The sequence below is a fragment of the Theropithecus gelada genome, chromosome 2 (assembly GCF_003255815.1).
Source record: "Theropithecus gelada isolate Dixy chromosome 2, Tgel_1.0, whole genome shotgun sequence".
NCBI lineage: Eukaryota > Metazoa > Chordata > Mammalia > Primates > Cercopithecidae > Theropithecus > Theropithecus gelada.
The window spans coordinates 52,990,026-53,014,169 of record NC_037669.1 but is presented as its reverse complement, the minus strand read 5'-3'; the positions used below and the strand labels follow the sequence as shown (position 1 = coordinate 53,014,169).

The 24,144-nt window shown below is 43.8% G+C and overlaps 1 protein-coding gene across 4 annotated transcripts in view; it reads right to left on the bottom strand.

Moving 5' to 3' along the window:
* Positions 1-11,099: 11,099 nt before the first annotated feature.
* TAMM41 (TAM41 mitochondrial translocator assembly and maintenance homolog) overlaps positions 11,100-24,144 on the bottom strand; it is a 59,301-nt gene continuing 46,256 nt past the window's right edge. For 3 of the 4 annotated variants that reach the window (XM_025375629.1, XM_025375628.1, XM_025375626.1), the window contains one exon: positions 11,100-11,235. In XM_025375629.1, coding sequence (XP_025231414.1) covers positions 11,159-11,235 — 77 coding nt within the window. In that variant the 3' untranslated portion in view covers positions 11,100-11,158. The remainder of the gene's footprint in view (positions 11,236-24,144) is intronic. The other variant, XM_025375627.1, reaches the window with a different exon arrangement.

Genomic DNA, 24,144 nt, shown 5'->3' with positions numbered 1-24,144 from the left:
AAGAGAGGAGGAGGAAGGCGCCAGGTCATGCAGGAAGGAAGAGTGAGAACTCCCTCACCCCACTGAGAATGGTGAAGCTCTTCATGAGGAGCCAGTCCCATGACCAACGCACCTCTCACCGGGCCCCACCTCCAACACTGAGGATCCAAGTTCAACATGAGATTTGGAGGGGACGAATGTCCCAACTGTACAGTCACCATCCATCTCCTGTGGGACCTGACCCTGCTCTCCGTGCTTTCCTCTGATTACCTCTCGGGTTTGTTTGTTCTCTTCGTGCTGGTGTCTGTTGTTGGTGTGCCCTTGGCTCTCTTCTCTTTGTACTCCACAGACTTCCTGAGAGAACCTCATTCACTCCCACAGTATCTTTAATCACCATCTATTAGCTACCAGTGCTCACATTTCCATTTCCAGCTCCAGACCTGGGGAGCCAACTGTTTACTCAACATCTCCCACAGACATTCCAAACGCAGCATGTTCAGACCTGAATTCATCACCATTCTCCTGCTATCCCCAAATATGTTCCTCCTCCTGGATGCCCAGCTGAGGAAACAGGCACACCATTCTCCCATTTGTGCCAGCGGGAGCCTTGGCAAGCCCTTCTCCATAGTCAGTCATCAAGTTGTACTGAGTCCACTTCCTAGATATCACTTCAATCTGTCCCTTTTGGTCCATTCTCAGTGATCCTGCCCAGGACCACCATCATCTCTCAACTGGATGACTACAGTCTTCCCCTTTCTAGTCTATTCTCCATAGTGTAGCCACACTGATGTTTATAAAATGCAAATCCACTTTTGTCACTTTCCAGATCAAAAATTCCTGGCTGGCTCTCCATTGCTCTGGGGATAACAATGAACAGACTAACAAGAATCGTAAGACCTTTCATGATCTGGCCTCAGTCATTTCTCCAGCCTCACAGTGTATGTCTGGCACTTTATTCTTCTTGAGCTAACTTTAGTTCCCTCAACACACTGTGATCTCTTCATTTAGGGCTTTTGAATATCCACATTCCTATGTCTGGAATACTCTTCCTTCTCCTCTGGCTAACCCCTACTTGATCTTTTTTTTTTTTTTTTTTTTGAGATGCCATTCTCCTGCCTCAGCCTCCAGAGTAGCTGGGACTACAGGCGTCTGCCACCATGCCCGGCTAATTTTTTGTATTTTTAGTAGAGACAGGGTTTCACCGTGTTAGCCAGGATGGTCTCAATCCCCTGACCTCATGATCTGCCCGCCTCGGCCTCCCAAAGTACTGGGATTACAGGAGTGAGCCACTGCGCCCAGCCAACCCCTACTTGTTCTTAAAGTAACAGGCTGGACATCACTTGCTGCTTCCCTCCAGACTGGGAGAACACCAAGTGACTGAAAGACAGTTTAGTCAAGAGGTTAAGAGGGAGGACTTTGGAACCTGATGGCCCGGTTTTGGATCCAGGCTGCCCTGTTAGTTTTCTATGCCTCTGTTTCCTCATGCATATAATAGGGAATAATAAGAGTCCCTGTTACGTAAGGCTGTGGTGAGGATTACATGAATAAATATATAGAAAGTCCTTAGAAGAGTGCCTGGCACACTGTAATGGCTCAACCAGTTTGCTGTCACCTTGAGGTATCTCTATAGCACCTCACAGTTACCCCTATAATTAAGCACTTATCAGAGAAATCTAATTCACAATTTACTTTTCTGCACTGTAAGATCTTTAGAATTGGGGCAACTCTCCAGGGCTCCAGCTCTTGGTATGCAGAAGGCATTTATTAAATTTTTGTTAAATATTTGACTAAATCAATGAATGAATGAACTTCTGTTCACGGCACCGATCGCTTCTCACCTTGCATTATGAGGGTGGATTTTATCTTCTCTGTAAGCTCACTGAGGCAGCACCACAGCACAGTCATCTTGGCATATCCCATCTCCCCCAACCAACACTTCCTGGGAACTATTTTATTCCTGTAATTCAACTAATACTAGTTGAACTAAAGCCTCCTCTCTGGGAATAGCCTTTATACTTCTGCTTTTCATCTGCCACATCCTGTCATCCTCTTCTATGTAACGCACCACAACCTGGAATTTCAGGGACTTTCTCATATCTGTAGCTCAGTTGTCACAGTAGGCCAGTTATCCAAGAAGGAGTTGGGGACAATGAAATTCAAGTTAGAGTTAGGAGCTAAATTTAGGCAGATTCCTGCAGTGTTTGGAAAGAATGATGGGTTCAGATGTTTTGTTCTTCCTGATCTCAGAAATGCTACTGAAGCTCTTAGCCCTGTTATAATTTACCCATATGTGGGGTGGGTAGAACAGCATGCTGAAGCGAAAGGGGAATTAAGTAAAAAGTAAGAGACCCCGGTCAGGCGTGGTGGCTCACGCCTGTAATCCCAGCACTTTGGGAGGCCAAGGCTGGCAGATCACCTGAGGTCAGGAGTTCGAGAGCAGCCTCGCCAACACGGTGAAACCCCACATCTACTAAAAATACAAAAATTATCCGGGTGTGGTGGTGCACATCTGTAATCTCAGCTACTCAGGAGGCTGAGGCAGGAGAATTGCTTGAACCTGGGAGGTGGAGGTTGCAGTGAGCCAAGATCATACCACTGTACTCCAGCCTGGGTGAAAAAGTGAGACTCCATTTCAAAAATAAGAGACCCAGGTTTTCGTCCCGGCTGTCAACAAATTGATATGACCTTGGAAGTCACAGCCTGCCTGGGCTGACTCATCCCACCGGTAAGGTGAAGGAGTTTAGATGGTTTTTAAGTTGCTTATTAATTCTGACATATCATGCATGTATCATCTCTTCAGATGTAGCTCATTCTAGGAAGGAATATTCTATGGTTCCACTTCATCTCAGAAGGAACAGAAAAAAGAGAAATGACCCCAGGTGTCTTTAGCTGCATGGCCAGCGATGGCTGAGAATAATCACGGGTCAGATCACCTGGGTCCACATGGAGAGAGTAACTCACATCCTGCAGGCATGGGCCAAAGATGGGGTATGATACTGGAAAGTGAATGGATTTTTGAGTCATACAGAACTGAATTCAAATCCCACTATGGGGCTAGATTAACCTCTGTAATCCTATTTTCTTGGTTGTAAAAATTTTTTTTTAAAGTTGGGCCAGGTGTGGTGGCTCACGCCTGTAGTCCCGGCACTTTAAGAGGCCAACATGGACGATCACTTGAGCCCAGTAGTTCAAGACCAGCCTAGGCAACACGGTGAAACCCCATCTCTACTAAAAACACAAAAAATTAGCCAGGGGTGGTGATGTGTGCCCATAGTCTCAGTTACTTGGGAGGCTAAGCTGGGAGGACGGCCTGAGCCCAGGAAGTCAAGGCTGCAGTAAGCTGAGCTCGTGCTATTGCACTCTGGCCTGGGTGACAGAATGAGACCCTGTCTCAAAAAAAAAAAAAAAAAAAAAAAAAAAAAAAAAAAAGTGGGATGTATCTATGTTGTAGGAGTAGGATAAGGATTAAGTGAGGCTGTTTATGTATCACACCTTCCATAAATCATAGGCCTTCTGTAAATCTTAGGTTTTCTCCATTTTTATACTATCTACCAGGTCAAAGTACTTTCACAGATACTGGCCTGTGCCTGTGAAACTTTAGTTTACTCCTTTACTCCTCACCACACGGTTGGAGCTTGGGGCATGGACCTTTCTGTGGGTTCAAGAAGTTCAGTGATTTCTTGGTGGGACACAGTGCCTGGGTCGATGAGCAGCTGCCCTTAGTCTAATGCAGTGTGTCTGATGAGATTCAGTCCTGTGTGTCCTCTAGCTCACTGAGGGTGTTTTGGAGGGACAGGGCTCAGGTGGGACTTGGGGCCTGAAGCCTCACTGTCATGGAGAGCCTCAAAGGAGTAAGGATCCATGATTCAGCTGCAGCTGCAAGCCAGGCCTCTGGCCATGGAGACCCTCAGCAACCCCGAGGGTGCTGGAGAAGAGCTTCTCCTTTCTAAAGTCCTGCTCATGTGCCAGAGTATAAAAGAATCTCACTGAGCACATGGCTATTTTGCCTCTCATGTGGGGGTCACTTGGGCTTTGATATTATAGTTGTGATCGGAGGCAGCTCATCGGTGTTGGGCTCTCTTGCATTTATGGTTTTGCCAAACCACTTTTTCTCGTCTCCCAGGGACTGATGATTTTGGAGCACAGTGAGGAAACTCAACCATCAGCTTCAAACATCACCTGGCTCAACCATAAAGCCCAACATCACCTGGCTGATCTGTGACGGAGCTGACCTGGGGGGTCTGACCATGTGCCTTTGGTCATCAAATCCAAAGCTTTTTCCAGGTCACCTGGCTAACAAAGGGAAATGTTCTGATTAGAAGCCAGGGCAAAGCAACCTGCAGACAAGCTCTCCCTTAGGAATCACACTTTTCATGAGATAGTTGTAAATTCTGAAACAGTGTTTGAAGGAATTCTAGCCACAAATCAGGACGATGTCATTTGCCAGGCATTGTTCAGTCAACTGGTTATTTTTATGAGTATAAGATTCATAACTCCAAGAGACAGTTATCAAATGGCAGTAATATCAACAATAACAGCTACCATTTACTGAGCACCTGTCGTGTGCTCAGCTGTGGGATGGTATAGAGAAACACCTGCCTGTGGTGACTGGGCAGTGGTTCAGAGCACTGAGACTGGATTCAGAACATTCAAACATGGGCTTGAATCCTGGTTCTACCCCTTAAGTAGCTGTGTGACTCTGGACAAGTTACTTAACCTCTTTGAGCCTGTTTCCTGATTTGTAAAGTTAGAATAATAATAGTACTTGCCATATTGGGTTGTGTAAGGATGAATGAGTTAATACAAGAAACATTGCTCCGAATAGTAGGCACTGTCAAATTCTCACTACTCAAAATGTAAAACGTGGAGCCAAGTTTAATAAAAGTTAAAGACTACAATAACCCAATACAGACAGGACCCATAGGGACAGCTTCAGTAGTGGAGATTTGGGCCCCAACCAGGTAAGGAACTCTGCCCAAATGAAGTACAGGCTGAGGGAAATAGGAACACCGAATGGGTAAAGGGAGAAAGATGCCGTATCTACTGTGATATCATAACCTTTTTAAAAAATGAAACAGTGGCTCATGCCTGTAATTCCGGCACTTTGGGAGGCCGAGGAGGGCAGATCACTTGAGTTCAAGAGTTCAAGACCAGCCTGGTCAACATGGTGAAACCCTGTCTCTACTAACAATACAAAAAATTAGCCAGGTGTGGTGGTGTGAGCCTGTAATCCCAGCTACTCAGGAGGCTGAGGTGGGAGAATCGCTTGAACCTGGGAGGTGGAGGTTGCAGTGAGCCAAGATCGTGCCACTGCACTCCAGTCTGGGCAACAGAGTAAGACTCTGTCTCAAAAACCAAATCAAACCAAACCAAAACCAAAACAAAAAAGGTAGGCATATTTTCTTCCTTGTGTGGTAATGTGTGTATACACACTCACAGACAGGCACGCAGGTGTCTTTAACCCCTTCCCTTCACCTATTTTCTATAAGGAGAGTGGGTGGTGGTTAACGTCATAAGCTAGTTTCTAAATTATACAATATCCAGTTGGGATTCTAATTAAAAGAGGCATTAACATCACCCAGAGATGAATACAGTAACTGTAGGGACTTGGTTTGCTCTTTCCTGCCAGAAAAGTGAGAACATTTTCTTTCTTTCTTTTTTTTTTTTTTTTGAGGAGGAGGAGTCTTGCTGTGTCCCCCAGGCTGGAGTGCAGTGGTGCAATCATGGCTCACTGCAACTTCCGCCTCCTGGGTTCAAGTGATTCTCCTGCCTCAGCCTCCCAAATAGGTGGGATTACAGGTGCCTGCCACCACCCCTGGCTCATTTGAGAGCATTTTCTTTTGTACGAAGGATAGCTGCCTCATGGTGGGTGGAAGCAGGAAGCTGCTGCTGGTGTATGGAAATTTACATATGATTGAAGGGTGGATCTGGATGCTGTCACCACAGGCAGCCATTCCTCTGTACTCCACTCTCTACTGCTGGGGTAGGAGTATGCAAACTATGTTGCCCAGCCTTTCTCACCAGCTGGCTTTCTATTAGGTTTTGCTGATTGGAGACCGTGGTGCCAGATCAGAAAGTAGGAGGAAGAGAAGTTCCTGGGTTTGACTCCAACTGCAGCAGCAGTTACTGGTGGTTGTCAAGCAGCATCTGGTTTTTGTTTTTGTTTTGTTTTGTTTTGTTTTGAGATGGAGTCTTGCTCTGTCACCAGGCTGGAGTGCAGTGGCGCAATCTTAGCTCACTGCAACCTCCGCCTCCCGGGTTCAAGTGATTCTCTTGCCTCAGCCTCCCAAGTAGCTGGGACTACAGGCACGCGCCACCATGCCCAGCTAATTTTTGTATTTTTAGTAGAGACGGGGTTTCACCATGTTGGCCAGGATGGTCTCGATCTCTTGACCACGTGATCCACCTACCTCGGCCTCCCAAAGTGCTGGGATTACAGGCGCGAGCCACCACGCCCAGACTGTTGTTTTTTCAGTCAGAGTCTCACTCTCTCGCCTGGGCTGGAGTGCAGTAGCGTGATCTCCGCTCACTGCAGCCTTGACCTCCCAGGGTTCAGGTGATTCTGCCTTCTCAGCCTCCCAAGTAGCTGGGATCACGGGTGCGCACCACTGTACCCAGCTAATTTTTTGTTTACTTTTTGTAGAGATAAGGTCTCACTATGTTGCCCAGGCTGGCCTCAAACTCCTGAACTCAAGCAATTTACCCACCTTGGCCTCCCAAAGTGCTGTGATTACAGGCTTTAGCCACCGTGCCTGGCCCAAGTGGCATCTGGGCAGTGGTGGTGACTCTGGCAGCTCTAGCAGTGGCAAGGGCATAAGTTTTCAGAGGACTTGTACACAGTATCTAATGCTGTGTACAAGTCTTCCGAACTGTGTACAAGTCTTCCGAAAACTTAATGACTGTAATCTTTTTGAGAGACAGGGTCTCGCTCTGGTGCCCAGGCTGGTGTGGGCTTGTAGGTTCCAGCCCGGGGATGTTAGCAGCTTCTTGATGCACAGCTTCTCTGCACATCATCCCTTCTTCCTCCTCCAGTGTACCCCTTCTTTTTTGTTGGCCAGCCCTCCCAACATCTTTGTAACAAATTCCCTATATTAAATTCTTTATTATTATTTTTTGAGACAGAATCTCGCTCTGTCACTTAGGCTGGAATGCAGTGGCACAATCTTGGCTCATTGCAACCTCCACCTCCCAGGTTTAAGCAATTCTCCTGCCTCAGCCTCTCGAGTAGCTGGGACTACAGGCGTGTGACACCATGCCAGGGTAATTTTTGTATTTTTAGTAGAGATGGGGTTTTACCATGTTGGCCAGGCTGGTCTCGATCTCCTGACCTCCTGATCCACCCACCTCAGCCTCCCAAAGTGCTGGGATTACAGGCGTGAGCCACTGTGGCCAGCCCCTTCTATTTATTATACTTAGGGTTGTTTCCATTTTTCTTGACTAGGTTGTGCAGTGGCATAATCACAGCTCACTGCAGCCTCAACCTTCTAGGCTCAAGCAATCCTCCCACCTCAACCTCCTGAGTAGCTGGGGCTACAGGTGTGTGCTACCACATTTTAAAGTTTTTGTAGAGATGTGGAGATCTCACTATGTTGCCTAAGCTGGTCTCAAACTCCTGGGCTCAAGCGATTCTCCCACCTCAGCCTCCCAAAGTGCTGGGATGACACATGTGAGCCACCACGCCTGGACAACTCAATGACTTTAAATGACAATGATCATTTTCTTATTCTCCCTCAGACTTCCAAAAGCTGACTGGGCTTGGCTAGGCAGGTCCTGTTGGGCTCTCTTGTTCTGTCACAATTAGAATGGCTGGGGCTGGAGTTATTTTAAAGCTTTGCTCACTCACTTGTCTGGTAACTGATGCTAGACATCAGCCAGAACACCTACATGTGGCCTCTCCCAGTGGCCTGGGTGCCCTCACAACATGGTGGCTGGGTTCCAAGCCAAGTGTCCTGAGAGAGAGCTGGGTGGAAGTTGTGTCACCTTTTAGGACCTAGCCTTGGAAGTCACAGAGATCTCATCTGTTATATTCTATTTGTGAGAAGCAAGTCACTAAGGCCTGCCCATATTCAAGGAGGGAAAATGAATGCTACTGCTAGGAGGAGGGCCAAAGAATTTGTGAACATATTTTGAAACCACTATAGGGAACATCTCCAGCAACACAGCAGCAGGTGTGGGCTTGTAACTTCCAGCACAGGGCTGCTAACAGCATCCTGATGTGCAGATTCTCCGCACATCATTCCTTCTTCCTCCTCCAGGGTACCCCTTCTTTTTTGTTTCCCAGGCCTCCCAACATCTTTGTAACAAATGCCCTACATTAAATTCCTTCTGTTTGATATACTTAGGGTTGTTTCCATTTTCTTGGCTAGACTGACTAATATATGAGGGACTATCCCATGCCATCTAAACTCACCATCTGAACTGGATAGCAGAGATACTATCATGATGTGCCAAGAATCACGTTAGGTGATCTACATGTTATGTCATTTAATTCTAACACCAAACCTGACACATGGGTATAAGAATACCTACATCATGGACATAGAAACTGAGTTTCAGAAGGGTTAAGCAACTTGACCAAGGACACAACTGGAAAGAGTTGAGAACCAACTCTAGGTGTGACACCAAAATACATTTCTTTCTTGGGCCTTCTGGAATGAGAAGAGCTACTTACTCCCAAAGAGTTCCACTTTCCTCAGAGAAAGTCTTACGTCTCCTCCTTATATGCCTTTTTGACGAATCACCTTAGATTGAGGAAAAGGAAGAATACATCTACGGGCAGTGGAACACAAAGACACAAGTATTCATCATTTGTGAAAGCTGCAGGCTGTGTTAGAAAAGGCACTACACCAGAGGCTGGAGGCCAGGGTTCAAGCCCCAGCACTGTTACTCACATATGTTCCAAAGTATCTACTTTAGGAATATAAAAAGCTCTATCAGATACAGAGGACAGAAGTCAAAATAAAATAAAATAAAGCCAGATTATAGTGGGTCTTGAATAGGCCGAGGAAAAATTCTTATCACATAACCAGTGCAGAATCCATTTTGTCGCCGAGGCTGGAATACAGTGGCACAATCACAGATCACTGCAGCCTTGACCTCCTGGGCTCAAGTGATCCTCCCTCCCAAGTGGCTGGGACCACAGGCATGTGCCACCACATCTAGCTAATTATTAAGAAACTTTTTGTAGTGATATGCTCTCGCTATGTTGCCCAGGCTGCTCTTGAATTCCTGGGCTCAAGCAACTCTCCAGCCTCAGCCTTCCGAAGTGCTGGGATTCCAAGCATAAGCCATCTTGCCCAGTCTATTTTGCGTTCTTGAGGAAAAAACTTACACAAATAAACAAAAACGCTTATAGAAGAAAGTAACAGGCCAAGCGCAGTGGCTCACGCCTGTAATCCCAGCACTTTGGGAGGCTGAGGCGGGTGGATCACCTGAGGTCAGGAGTTCAAGACCAGTCTGGCCAACATGATGAAACCCTGTCTCTACTAAAAATAGAAAAAATTAGCTGGGCGTGGTGGCGGGCACCTGTAATCCCAGCTACTTGGGAGGCTGAAGCAGGAGAATCGCTTGAACCCAGGAGGCGGAGGTTGCAGTGAGCCAAGATCACGCCACTGCATTTCAGCCTGGGCAACAAGAGCGAAACTCCATCTCAAAAAAAAAAAAAAAGAAAAGAAAAGAAAAGAAAAAGAAAACAATAACAAAACCAGTAATACAAAGGAATCACAGCAGCAACAATCATTTGCTCAATGCTAGGCACAGGCACTACCCTACGCGTCCGTGAGTGCACAGACCAGCACAACTCGAAGAGGTTTGTAATGTTATTTCCATCTCACAGACAGTGAAACTATTCAGAGGCTCAATAACTTGCCCCAAATCACATAGCTGGTTAGTAGTGGGGATGAGATGTAACTCAGTTTGGCTGAATCTGAAGTCTGCACTCTTCACTATGCCATGGGTTGGAATGAGCTGAATCCAATAGTAAACAAAAAATAAGTAGACAAGGGATTGTTCAAATGTACAAGAGACCCTACAGGACTGCACTAGAATACTTGGCAATGGAAATACAGAGTGTGAGGTGGGACAAAGACAATCTGAAGGAAAAAAAGACAAGCTGAGGTTCAATCAAATAGATTCATATGGCTTGTAAGGTGGATGAGGTGGGAAGAGGCGGTTGCTTCCCAACAGCCCTTCCTCCTCAATTGCCCATTTAAGTATCTACTCCTTCTCTGAAGCCTATGAGCCCAAGGGGAGGGAAGTTACCTCTTGGGCTGAGGCCGGTGGCTCAGGCCTGAGCCTATCAGCTTAGTTCCATCCTTTGTCCATTTACGGGCTCTGGGATGGGCATGTCACCCAATCAGCGTCCACGAAACCAAATAGGGGCTGTTGGGAAAGTTTCCTGCTTTTCTAAGAGGCCATCTGAAAGGAGTCTTCTCTGTGGCTCCCAGTTGTGATTTGGAAGCACATAGCCCTTGAAGCTGCTCTCATGACAGACTAAAACCAGCCTCAGCACGATGCTAACACTGCAGAGGGCAGAGGGCAGAGAGATGGAGAGAAACTGGGGCTCATGATTCTGTCCTTTGCTGTTCAAGGCACTCTGTGGTGGGCTTCCTGTTGCCCAAATATGTCCTAACTGTTACAATAAGGTAGGCTCTGCAAGATGTCTGTCCCAGGCTCCTTACCCAAGTCACTCCCATACACTTTAGTGGAGAACAAAGAAAAACACAAAAAGCCTAGATTCAGGGAAATGTTGATGTGACACTTGCAAGTCCTTGTTGGAAAAAAAACAAGTGAACAGGATGGAGACTAGAGACATAACAAGCCAGGCAGAGAAAGCCACGCTTCCCCACCCTGTACGTTTCCTGGGCTGCGTGTTCACAGCATACATGCAATTTGTCATATCTGACTCTCATGTACCTACAGAATGCAGGCCACAGGCAAAGCTATTCTGCAGGACCCACGTGGCTTTGAACATGGAGAGGGTTCTTTTCTTCTGATGCTAAGCCTTCTAACATATTTGGGTCCCAACTGGGTAAATGTCTGATGCATACATTTAAAAAACCAAGTATTAGACAAACCAGTGTATTTCGAATTCAAGCAATGGGTCAAAGTAACAAACACTGTTCTGTCAAAAAGGATCACTTTATTCATCTATACATAACATATATAAAAGTAAGCAAAATCAGGATGTTTTCCTCAGCCACCCTTTCCACATTTTGTGCAGTTTTAGTGAACTATAAATCACTGACTTCTTCATGCCTAAAAGAGAAAAGATGAGAAAGTAAGAAAACGGAGGCTTGTTGAGAAGACGCTCAGTTTCAGTGACATCCTGAGCAGAGACGTGTCTTTGGAGGAGGGCAGTGAGGGCTGGCCAGTGGCTCTAGCAGACCAGGGAGCTGAAGGTGATGAAAGGTCACTGTCATCAATGTAGGGGGAAATGATTCTGATTTCAGCATTTTCCGATTTAGGGATATGGATGCCAACGGTTCCTAAGTTATTGGGATAAGTGATCTTTTTGAGTTATGAACATATTGGCAACCTCTGAATTTAGCTCTTTCAAAAAGGCAGGACAAGGATAAGACTCTGTATGCCACTGGGTCCCCGTTCTCTCTCTCTCAGGCCTAAATTCCAATCCCCAGCTCACTGTCTCTCTGTCACTGTGAAAGCCACCTGTCTGCCTATGACAAATGCTGTTCCCATCACTTTCTGCCTCGTTGACTTGGAACCCCTGTTTAGATTTCTTCTCTAGGAAGTGCTTCCCTGGACCCACAGGGTGGCCCCACAGCATCTGTGCTCACTCGACACACTGTGCAGTATGTGTGGGCTGATTCACCCATGCCTCTGCCCGGACTAGGAGCTTCCTGAGGACAGGGACCTTGTCCTATTCACCTAGGTGGCCCTGTCACCTAGTACAGGACCCAGAACACAGCAGGTGCTCTGTAAAAGCTTTTGAAATGACAGGACAAATGTGCCTCATTTGGACAGCTGGCCCCCCAGCACCCCCATCTACTTAGTCACGAGTGTGTGATGAAACTGGAGAAAGGCTCTCCGGCGGCATAGGGGAAGGAAGTAAAATGGGATAAAATAAATGGGTGTTATTTGTCAGATCTAAGAGTATCCTATTTGTAGAAGTTATTATGGACTCGACTTCCTTTGTGTTGAGGGTGAGATCATTCAGTTTGTGTTTCAGGGTGTGGCCCAAAGATACGAACAGTCTTTTTCACTGTGAGACACAAAAAACTGTGATCTGTGCTATGTGTGTGAAGTGCACACCCCTGGCAGTGCACTTCGGTGAGCGTGCTGACAAGGTAACAGGTTTCGCTCTGGACATGCCTAGCACTGGGTTTGAGTGATGGCTTGAAAATATCTGGTCCTATTACCTGTAAACCGCCTAGGCCACTTAGAGCCTTGGAAAAGACGACTGCAGACAGTGGCAGGGGAGCAGTAAAATCATTAATGAATACTTCTAGATACTCTAGCTTCGTCTGTCTAACAGTTGACTTACTTGCAAACCAACATAACCTAGCCAACAAACTCAGAGTTCCTTTCCCTGCCTCCACCCCTTTAAATTTTCTCCCTGGAGCAACCACTCTGGTAAACCCCACCCACTTGAGCATTGAGACTAGAAGCTTATTACATAAGGTGCTTTTTAAAATTCCAGCCAGAACCAACCAAAAGACCAAGCGGAATACAGGTAGTTGTACATGGAAAGGTTCATAGAGCAACTCCAGGGCACTGAGTCACAGCTAGAGGAGGATGCATGGGCCATAATTCCCAGCTCAACTTCAAAAAGAGTTCCTTGGAGCTTAAACATTTAAGGTAAATACATAAAGTAGAAGAGTGTCACCATGTAGTCTTTTTTTTTTTTTTGCTGCTAGTGGACAGAAATCTCCCTTGACTAAAACATTCTCCCTTTTATGGTTCTGCCAGTGAGACATTTTCAGAAAGACTGCAGCAGGAAAATCTGTTAGAAAGAGCACTAGAATCGGAGTCAAGAGACCTGGACTCTAGTCCCAGGTGGGCCACAAACTAACGGTGGCCATTCCCTGGGCCTCAGTTTCCTTATCTGTAAAATGACGGTTGGAACAGATGAGGGGTTCTCTAACAAGGGGTCCATAGATAAGTCTGAGTGTCTGTGAACTCCCTAACGCTGCAGGAAAATCTGCTGTGTGTGTGCATATGTGCACTTCTGTGCAGGGCATCCAGAGTTCTAGTCAGATTTTCAGAGGGATCCTGGACTTGCAAACGGCTAAGAACCAACAAATAAGAATGAAGAGTCTTTTCTGCCTTAATATGACAATTTCAACAAAGGTGGAAAACTTAAATTTCATGATTTTGAGGCCGGGCGCAGTGGCTCAAGCCTGTAATCCCAGCACTTTGGGAGGCCGAGACGGGCGGATCACGAGGTCAGGAGATCAAGACCATCCTGGCTAACCTGGTGAAACCCCGTCTCTACTAAAAATACAAAAAACTAGCCGGGCGTGGTGGCGGCGCCTGTAGTCCCAGCTACTTGGGAGGCTGAGGCAGGAGAATGGCGTAAACCCGGGAGGCGGAGCTTGCAGTGAGCTGAGATCTGGCCACTGCACTCCAGCCTGGGCGACAGAGTGAGACTCTGTCTCAAAAAAAAAAAAAAAAAAGAAATAGGCAAAACTTTTCTAAACAAGACACAAGAAACTGCCAAACATATAGAAGACAAAATGGATAAATTGGACTACATGAAATTATGAATTTCTTTTCACCAAAAGACACCATTAAGAGAATAAAATGACATGGCTTATGGCTGCAATCCCAACACTTACGGAGGCGGAGGCGGGCAGACCACAAAGGTCAGGAGATCAAAGACCATCCTGGCCAACATGGTGAAACCCCGTCTCGTCTCTACTAAAATACAAAAAATTAGCTGGGCGTGGTGGCACGTGCCTGTAGTCCCAGCTACTTGGGAGGCTGGAGCAGGAGAAACGCTTGAGCCCGGCAAGCAGAGGTTGCAGTGAGCCGAGATCATGCCACTGCACTCCAGCCTGGTAACAGAGCAAGCCTCCATCTCAAAAAAAAAAAAAAAAAAAAAAAAAAAGAGAGTGAAATGACAAGTCACAGAGTAAGGGATTTTGGCATCACATGTATCCAACAATGGAGTTGTGCCCCGACTACAGAAAGAATTCAGTAAGCAAAACAGACAACTCAGTAGGAAAATGAGCAAAAGACTAGAATAGATGCTTCACAAAAGAGCATATCCAAATAAACAAAATGAAAAATGCTCAACTTCCTCAGTCATGAGGAAAATGTGAATTAAAAGCCCAATAGGTACCACTAGTCACTCACTAAAGCGCCTAAAATGAAAAAGACCTATACAAGTATTCAGGGAGGTGCTGTAACAGAAACTCTGCTAGTGCCAGTATAAATGTGGACAACTGTTTAGCAGTTTCTACTAAGGCTGAACAGTCACATGCTTTATCACCCAGGAATTCTACCCCTCGGTACATACCTGACAGGAACGCATACATACACCCACCAAAAGACAGGTACAAAAATATCCACAGCAGCACTACTTGTAATAGTCCCAAGCGGGAAGAACCCAAGTAGCCATCAATAGTAGAATGGATAAATTGCGGTATATTCACACAGCAGAACAGTGCACTGAGCAGAAATGAACCACTGCTACTCCCAACACGGTGGATCTCACTATGTTATAAATGAACAGGGAAAGACACAAGAGGACATGCTTATACATGGTTCAAAAATGGGTAAAACAGAACCGTGACACTGGGAGTCAGGCTGGTGCTTACTCTCGGAGAAGCAATGTCTGTGACAGGCGTGAGGGGCACTGGGGACTGGCATGACTGTATTTCTTCACCTGGGCACTAGGTCTATGAGGTGTTCCCTTTGTGAAAATTCATCAGATTTATGATTTTTGCACTTTTCTGTATATATGGACATATTTCCGACTACCAGAAAATTTAGAATCTTTCATTTATTCAGTCACACATAGAGCAAATATTTATTGAGCACCTATATAAGCAAGACACTGAACTAGTTGCTAGGGATACTGGTATGGACAACAGCTACGGTCTCTGCCCTCGCAGAGTCCACAATCCATAGACTTCTACTCGGTCTACCTTAAGCTTACTTTCTTCAATTTTTTTTTTTTTTTTTTAAAAGAGACAGGGTCTCACTCTGTCCCCTAGGTTGGAGTGCAGAGGCATAATCAAAGCTCACTGGAGCCTCGACCTTCTGGGCTTGAGAGATCCTCTCCCCTCATTTTCCTGAGTAGCTGGGGCTACAGGTACGTGCCACCATGCCTAGCTCATTTTATTTTATTTTTATAGAGATGGGGTCTTGCTTTGTTGCCCAGGCTGGTGTTGAACCCTTGGCCTCAAGCCATCCTCCCACCTTAGCCTCCCAAAGTGCTAGGATTACAGGTGTGAGCCACTGTGCCCACATTACATTAAGCTTACTCTTTCTACGGGAAAGGATGATGATTTAAGAATTCTGCTCACTCCTTCCCCAATGGATAAAGGCGCAACATCTCTTTAGATGCATCCCCTGTAGAGAGATCCTTATTTATCTAAAACTAGTCATTATGAATTCTGGTTAGTATCTAAAGTCAGGATTTTGTTTTAGAAGCATGCAGAAAACTATGTCACTATATGGCTCCTAAGGTTTCTCTTCTATTTCCAGCTTGTTTCACATGACCTACAGCAAAGTTAATACACATGTAAGACTATGAACTCCCTGTGTGATCTTAAAACAGATGGGTCTACTGACAGACAAACTCTCCAGGAAACAATGTGAGGTAGAAATACGGCTAGGCTGTGAAAGATCTCTACCCTTCCATAATTTTACGTTTCAGACTTTCGATAAAATTAGTATCCCCAAAACAACCTTCCAATTCATTTCCAACCATAAGCAGATATACCTACAAAGAAAATCTCTTCTGAGGCAAAAGTACAACTTATTTTAAGAACTTGTAGGCTGAAGTGATAAGCAAATCAGCATCAGAGCACAAGTGTTCTTCCAATTAAAATATATAGGCACCAACAAACGGAAGAAATGCTTCAGTTATAAGAAATCAGGAGCAGAGGATGATGACTAATCCGTTCTACTGTGTTCCCGGAAAAGGCTGGTAAGGAACAACTGAGGCATGCCTTTTAGGAGCAAGACTGAACCTGTCTTGTTAATTTAGTTTAGCTGAATCTTTTGAAGCTAGAGAGGTAAACAGGTATTTGTCCCCAGAGTTAATTCTGATTGACCACAAAGTCAGGTGGGAAAAAATAAGATTTAAAAATTAAACTCATCGTCCTCACCCAACCTCCCTCTCTGCTCAGGGAATGAATGGCTCTACTGCTTCACAGGCCCAAAACCTGGGAGTTAGTTCTGACTCCTCCTTCATGTCCCATATCCCTTTAGTCACCAAGACCCAGTCGTGTTCCCTTCTAAACACGGCGAATCTTTCCTGTCTGAACTGCAATGACCTGCGTTCAGGCTGCTGTAACTCCTCAGCTGACTGGCTGCAGCCATATCTACTCAGTCTCCCTAGCAATAGCTTTACTGTCCTTCCATTTGATCTCCATACTCTAACTACACTAGTCTTTCTGCAGTCCTATGGTGACTTCCCTCTGCCCTCAAAAGAAACCCTGAACTCCTTAAAGACATGGCTTTTAAAGTCTTTGTTTGGCCCCTGCTTCTCTCTCCATCTGATCACTAAACTCCCCCATTTCTCACCTACCTGTTCCCATACCAGAGTGCTCAGACAGTTCCACTTCTCTCCACTCGGGTTAGATACCTTAAAAAAGGCTGCTGCTAGAATATGCAGTTTGCTTAGCTGGTCTGTTGTTGCCAGTTTGAGATGTGAGGTCATCTGTTGCTACCATGAAAGGAGGAGCAGGCAAGTTTTAGGAGGCTAAATAATCTTTTGGTACTCCTAAGCCGGCTGGCTTCAGTTGGTGATCTGATGAGAATGATCTTATTCTACTAGCAGCACAGTCTAAGAGAAATTACAATGATTTGCTAAATAATCAACTCCCAGGCTAAAGGAAAAGAAAAACAGTGTTCGGTTTTGGAAGCAATTCTCTACTTATATTTGAACAGGAGTGTATGTGATGGTCAGGGAATTTCAAGGGAACTAGTAAGGACAGAGCATCAGTCAGACTGCATTGAGGACATAGTGCCATTGTTATCCAACACTGTTTACTAGGCAGGGCAGTCCTCCAAGCTGGTTATAGATGCCTGGCTTCCATGTTTCGTAGGAGTAGAGTGAAATTTAGATCTACTTTCATCTAAATTTATAAAGCACCTCTGGATAACACCTGGATGCTCTCATGTAAGCCTTGGAACACCTTGTGAGTTGGGTATTAGTATTCCCACCACCTCACAGAAGAGAGAATACCATACCATAGTCATAGAGTGAAGAAACGAATAATCAGAACCCCAAAACCCTATCCTCTGACTCCAAGCTTAGCTCCTTCACTAAGTGGATTCCTGGAATTTAACTGAATTTGACCTTTGTATTGGTTGGCTAAGGGGAAGACCAAATCTTCCTTTTTATCCCATTTATGAGTAGGAGGTTGCACAGGGGAGGAGGGATAATGGCTATAAAAGAATAAAAACTAAACCAAATATGCTAGGGTTTTCTCATCCTACAGATGACATATGAGCTGGCTGAAAAACTGAACAGAGGCAGAACTTGAGAAATTTTGGGGAGAAGGACCTAGCAAAAGTAAGGCAGAACAACAGCTATGATGACAACAAAAGGACTCGTAAAGAGCAAGGTGGATCTCAGCCCAAAAGCTCCTTTGGCTAATAAACAACTTCAGTAAAGTCTCAGGATAAAAAAATCAATGTGCAAAAATCACTAGCATTCCAATACACCAAAAACAGTCAAGCCAAGAGCCAATTAAGAACTCAACCCCAATCCCAGCACTTTGGGAGATCGAGACGGGTGGATCACGAGGTCAGGAAATCGAGACCATCCTGGCTAACACAGTGAAACCCCGTCTCTACTAAAAAATACAAAAACTAGCCGGGCAAGGTGGTGGGCGCCTGTAGTCCCAGCTACTCAGGAGGCTGAGGCAGGAGAATGGCATAAACCTGGGAGGCGGAGCTTGCAGTATGCTGAGATCCGGCCACTGCACTCCAGCCTGGGCAACCGAGCCAGACTCCATCTCAAAAAAAAAAAAAAAAAAAAAAAAAGAACTCAACCCCATTTACAACTGCCACAAAAAGGAATACAGCTAACCAGGGAGGTAAAAGATCTCTTCAAGGAGAACTACAAAACGCTGCTCAAAGAAATCAGAGATGATGCCAACAAATGGAAAACTATTCCATGCTCATAGATAGAATCACTACTGTTAAAATGGTCATACTGCCTAAAGCAATTTACAGATTCAATGCTACTCCTATTAAACTACCAATGACATTCTTCACAGAACTAGAAAAAAACTATTTAAAAATTCATATGGAACTAAAAAAGCCCGAATAGCCAAGGCAATCCTAAGCAAAAAGAACAAAGCTGGAGGCCTCATGCTACCCGACTTCAAACTATAACTACAGGGCTACAGTTACCAAAACAGCATGGTACTGGTAGCAAAACACATAGACCAATGGAACAGAACAGAAACCCAGAAATAAGGTTGCACAACTACAATCACCTGATCTTTGACAAAGCAGGCAAAAACAAGCAATGGGGAAAGAACTCCCTATTCAATAAATGTTGCTCGGATAACTGGTTAGCCATATGCCGAAGATTGAAACTGGACCCCTTCCTTGTACCATATACAAAAATTAAGTCAAGATGGATTAAAGACTTAAATGGAAAGCTATAAAAACCGTGGAAGACAACTTAGGCAATACCATTCTGGACAGAAGAATGGGAAGATTTCATGACAAAGATGCCAAAAGCAATTACAACAAAAGCAAAAATTTAAAATGGGATCTAATTAAACTAAAGAGCTTCTGCACAGCAAAAGAACAAGACAGCAAAGAACAGACTGAACAGACAACCTACAAAATGGGAGAAAATTTTGCAAACTATGCGTCTGACAAAGGCCTTATATCCAGCATCTATAAGGAACCTAAACAAATTTATAAGAAAAAAAAGACCCCATTAAGAAGTGGGCAAAGGACACGAACAGCCACTTTTCAAAGAAAGACATACATGCAGCCAACAATCACAGGAAAAAAAGCTCAACATGACTGATAACTAGAGGAATGCAAATCAAAATCACAATGAGATTCCATCTCACAGCAGTCAGAATGACTGTTACTAAGTCAAGAAACAACAGATGCTGGTGAGGTTGTAGAGAAAAAGGAATGTTTATACACTGCTGGCAGGGGTGTAAATTAGTTCAACCATTGTGGAAGACAATGTACCAATTCCTCAAAAACCTAAAAAGAGAACTGCCATTTGATCCAGCAATCCCATTACTGGAGTATACACCCAAAGGAGTATAAATCATTCTATCACAAAGACACAAGCATGTGTGGACTCACTGCAGCACTATTCACAATAGCAAAGACATGGAATCAACCTAAATGCCCATGAATGGATGTGGTACACATACACCATGGAATATTATGCAGCCATAATGAAAAAGAGATCGTGTCCTTTGCAGGGATATAGATGGAGGTGGAGGCCATTATCCTCAGCAAACTAATGCAGCAACAGAAAACCAAATGCTGCATATTCTCACTTACAAGTGGGAGTTAAATGATGAGAACACACAGACACATAGAAGGGAACAACAGACAGACACTGGGGCCTACTGATGGGTGGAGGATGGGAGGAGTGAGAGGATCAGAAAAAATAACTAATGGGTACTAACTAGGCTTAATACGTGGGTAACAAAATAATCTGTATAACAAACCTCTATGGCACAAGTTTGCCTACATACAAATTTGCACCTACACCCCTAAACTTAAAATAAAAGTAAAAAAAAAAAAAAGAACAAGGTGGAGAAGGATAGAGGTTCTGAAGCTTACTGTGAGGATGAGGAAAGAGAAGCAGGCAAACCAGCTACTCGGTGCCTGTCACAGTTTACTCCAGCTGGAGACCTGGGCCAGGGGCTAACACCATTTGAATACGACATTGTAAAGAGGCTTGTTTTAAACAGAGGTCAGGACACTTTTAGGTAAATGATACCAAAAGAAGAAAAACCAGACATAATGCTAGATGCTTTAATATATCTTAAAATATAATCTCCTGGCCAGGTGCAGTGGCTCAAGCCTGTAATTCCAGCACTTTGGGAGGCTGAGGTGGGAGGATCACTTGAATCCAGGAATTTGAGACAAGCCTGGGCAACATAGTGGGACTCAGTCTCTACAAAAAACAAAAACAAAACAAAAAAACATAGCCAGGTGTGGTACTGCATCCTTTAGACCCAGCTACTTGGGAGGCTAAAGTGGGAGGATCACATCACTGCAGTCTAGCTTAGGCTAGAAACTGTCTCCAAAAAAACAAAACCAAAACAAAAAACCAAACATAAAATACACCACTGCACTCTGGCCTGAGCTAGGACCTGTCTCCAAAAAAAACAAAACCCAAAACAAAAAAAAAAAACAAACATAATCTTCAAACCTGGTGAGGCAGGCATAATTATTCCTATGAAGTTAAAACTCAGAAAAATTAGGTAACTTGCCCAAGTCACACTGGTTAGGTTGTAATTTGAGCTCTAGTCTCTGGGGCTCACAAACCTCTGCCCTCAGCACTATGCTAGGAAACCTTTGTCACAGCTCTTGGCCATAATAAACAGAGAAGCCAGAGCATAAGGCCATTTAACCCACAGAATCTGAAGGGTTGCTCATCACTTTCCATGCTTTATGTTACCTCAGGGTGAGGTTATACACATTCTGTCATTCTAGACTTCCACAATGCAATGTGGCATCATTGGAAGTGAAGAAAAAGCTGAGCGGGAAGAGAGGTTAAAATGTTTAGAAAATCTATTTAAGGAAATAATCAATGAAAGCTTCTCAAGTCTAGCACCGTGTGTCAGATATCCAGATACAAGAGAACCAATGACCCCCAGGTGAACACACTGCAAAAAGGACTTCAACACAGCATATTATAATCAGAAAGTCTAAAATGAAAGTAAAAGAAAGAATTTTAAAATTAGCAAGAGAAAAGCATCTAGTTACCCATAAATGAAACCTCATCAGACTAACAGTGGACTTTTCAGCAGAAAACTTAAAGGCCAGAAGAGAATGGGATAGCATTTTCAAAGTGCTGAAGGAAAAAAACCCTGTCAGCTAAGAATTTTATATCTTGCTAGAATAAGCTTCATAAATGAAAGAGACTAGTCTTTCCTAGACAAATACTAAGGGAATCTGTCACCACTAGACCGGCCCTATAGGAAATACTCAAAGGAGTCTTAAACCTGGAAAAAAAACGTTGATATTCACCATCACAAAAATGCGCAGAAATATAAAACTCACAGTTCTTATAAAACAATCTGACAAAAGAGGAAAAGAAAGAAATCAAATGACAGAATTTCATCAAAACACAAGGACAAAAAGAGAAAAAGAAAGAAAACAAAGAATTTATAAAATAACTTGAAAACAACCATATGATGGAAACAAAGTCTCACATATCAATATTAACCTTAAATGTAAATGGATAAAATACGTCACTTAAAAGATACAGACTGGCAGAACAGATTAAAAAACATAATCCACCTATATGCTACCTACAAGAAACTCACCTTACCTGTGAAGACGCAAGGAGACTGAAAGTAAAGAGGCAGAAAAAGATATTCCATCCAAAAGGAAACCAAAAGGAGAACTATATATATCAAATAAAACAGACTCTAAATCAAAAACATTTAAAAAAAAAAAAAGGCTAAGAATGTCATTATATAACAATAAAGGTATCAGTTCACCAAGGGGTATATATAGGAAATCCTAAATATATATGCACCCAACATATGAGCACCCAAATTCACAAAACAAATATTACTAGCTCTAAAGAAAGAGACAGATAGCAATACAGTAACAGTGGGGAACTTCAACATTCCACTCATAGCACTATACAGACCATCGAGACAAAAAATTAACAAAGAAACACTGGACTTTAGACCAAACAGACTTAACAGACATTTACAGAACATTCTTCCCAACATCCATAGAAGATACATTCATTTCATCAGCACATAAAACATTCTTCAAGCATGGGCCATATAGAGAGACTCTGTCTCTACAAAAAATAATAATAAAAATGAATGTAGCCAGGCATGGTGGTATGTGCCTGTGGTCCCAGCTACTCAGGAGGCTGAGGTGGGAGGACTGCTTAGTAATAGGAAGTCAATGCTACAGTAAGCCATGATAACACCACTGCACTGCACCCTGGGCAACAGAGCAAGACCCTGTCGCAACAAAGAAAAAAAAAGAAGAAGAAGAAGAAACATTCTTCAAGATAGATCACATGTTACGCTACAAAACAAGTCTTAACAAATTTTTAAAAATCAAAATCAAGTATCTTCTCAGACAATAGTAGAATAAAGCTAGAATACAACATAAGAGGAACTTGAGAAATGATACAAATACATGGAAATTAAACAGCATGCCCCTAAATAATCACTTAATCACTGGGTCAATGAAGATTTTTTCCCCTGAGACAGAGTCTTATTGTGTCACCCAAGCTGGAGTGCAGTGGCGCAGTCATGACTCACTGTAGCCTTAAACTCCTTTGGCTCAAGTGATCCTCCTGCCTCAGCCTCCTGAGTAGCTGGGACTACAGGCACATACGACCATGCACAGCTAATTTTTTGTAGAAATGGGGTTTTTCCATGTTGCCCAGGCTGGTTTCAAACTCCTAGGCTCAAGCAATCCACCCATCTCAGACTCCCAAAGTGCTGGGATTACAGGCATGAGCCACCATGCCCGACCTTAAAAATTTTTTGAAACAAATAAAAATGAAAACACAACATACCAAAGCCAGTGGGATGCAGCAAAAGCAGTGCTAAGAGGCACTACCAATGCTTATAGCATTACATGTCTACATGAAAAAGCAGGAAGATCACAAATTAACAACCTAATGCCATACCTCAAGCAAAAAGAAAAAAAAGAACTAAACCCAAAGTTAGCAGAAGAAAAGAAATAACAAAGATCAGAGCAAAACTAAATAAAATAGAGACCAAAAAACAATACAAAGGATCAACAAAATGAAAAGCTGGGATCAGGTGCAGTGGCTCATGCCTGTAATCCCTGTACTTTGGAAGGCTGAGGCAGGCGGATCGCAATTCTAGGAGTTCAAAACCAGCCAGGGCAATGTGGCAAAATCCCATCACGACAAAAAATACAAAAGTTAGCCAGGCGTGGTAGTGTGCACTGTAGTTCCCAGCTACTCAGGAGGCTGAGGTGGAAGGATCACTTAAGCCTGGGAGGCAAATACTGTAGTAAGCCATGATTGTGCCACTGCACTCTAGCCTGGGTGACAGAGCCAAACCCTGACTCAAAAAAAAAAAAAAAAAAAAGAAAAAAAAGTTGGTTCTTTGAAAGATACACAAAATTGATAAGCCACTAGCTAAGACTAAGAAGACCAGAGAGATAAAAATAAACAAGATATAAGACAAGAAGAGATACAAATAAACACAATCAGAAATGAAAAAGGAGACATTACAACCGATACTACAGACATACAAAAGCTCATCAGAGAACATTATAAACACCTAGATGCCCACAAACTAGAAAGCCTAAAGGAAATTGATAAAATTCATGGAAACGATTTCTCCAAGACTGACCAGGAAGAAACAGAGCATCTGAAAAGACCAGAAATGTAGTAGCAAGACTGAATCACTAATAAAAATCTCCCAACAACAAGAAGCAGCCCAGGACCAGATGGATTCATAGCTAAACTCTACCAAACACAGAAAGAATGAATACCAATCCTCCTGAAACTATTCTAAAAAGATCAAGGAGGGAATTCTCCCTAACTCATTCTATGAGGCCGGTATCACCTTGGTACCAAAACCAGACAAGGACACAACACCACCAAAATAGAAAACTATAGACCAATATCTCTGATGAACACAGACACAAAAATCCTCAACGAAATACTAACAAATTAAATCCAACAGCACATCAAAAAGAGAATATATTATGATCAGGCGGGATTCGCCCCAGGGAAGCAAGGATGGTTCAATATATACAAATCAATAAATGTGATACATCACATAAACAGAA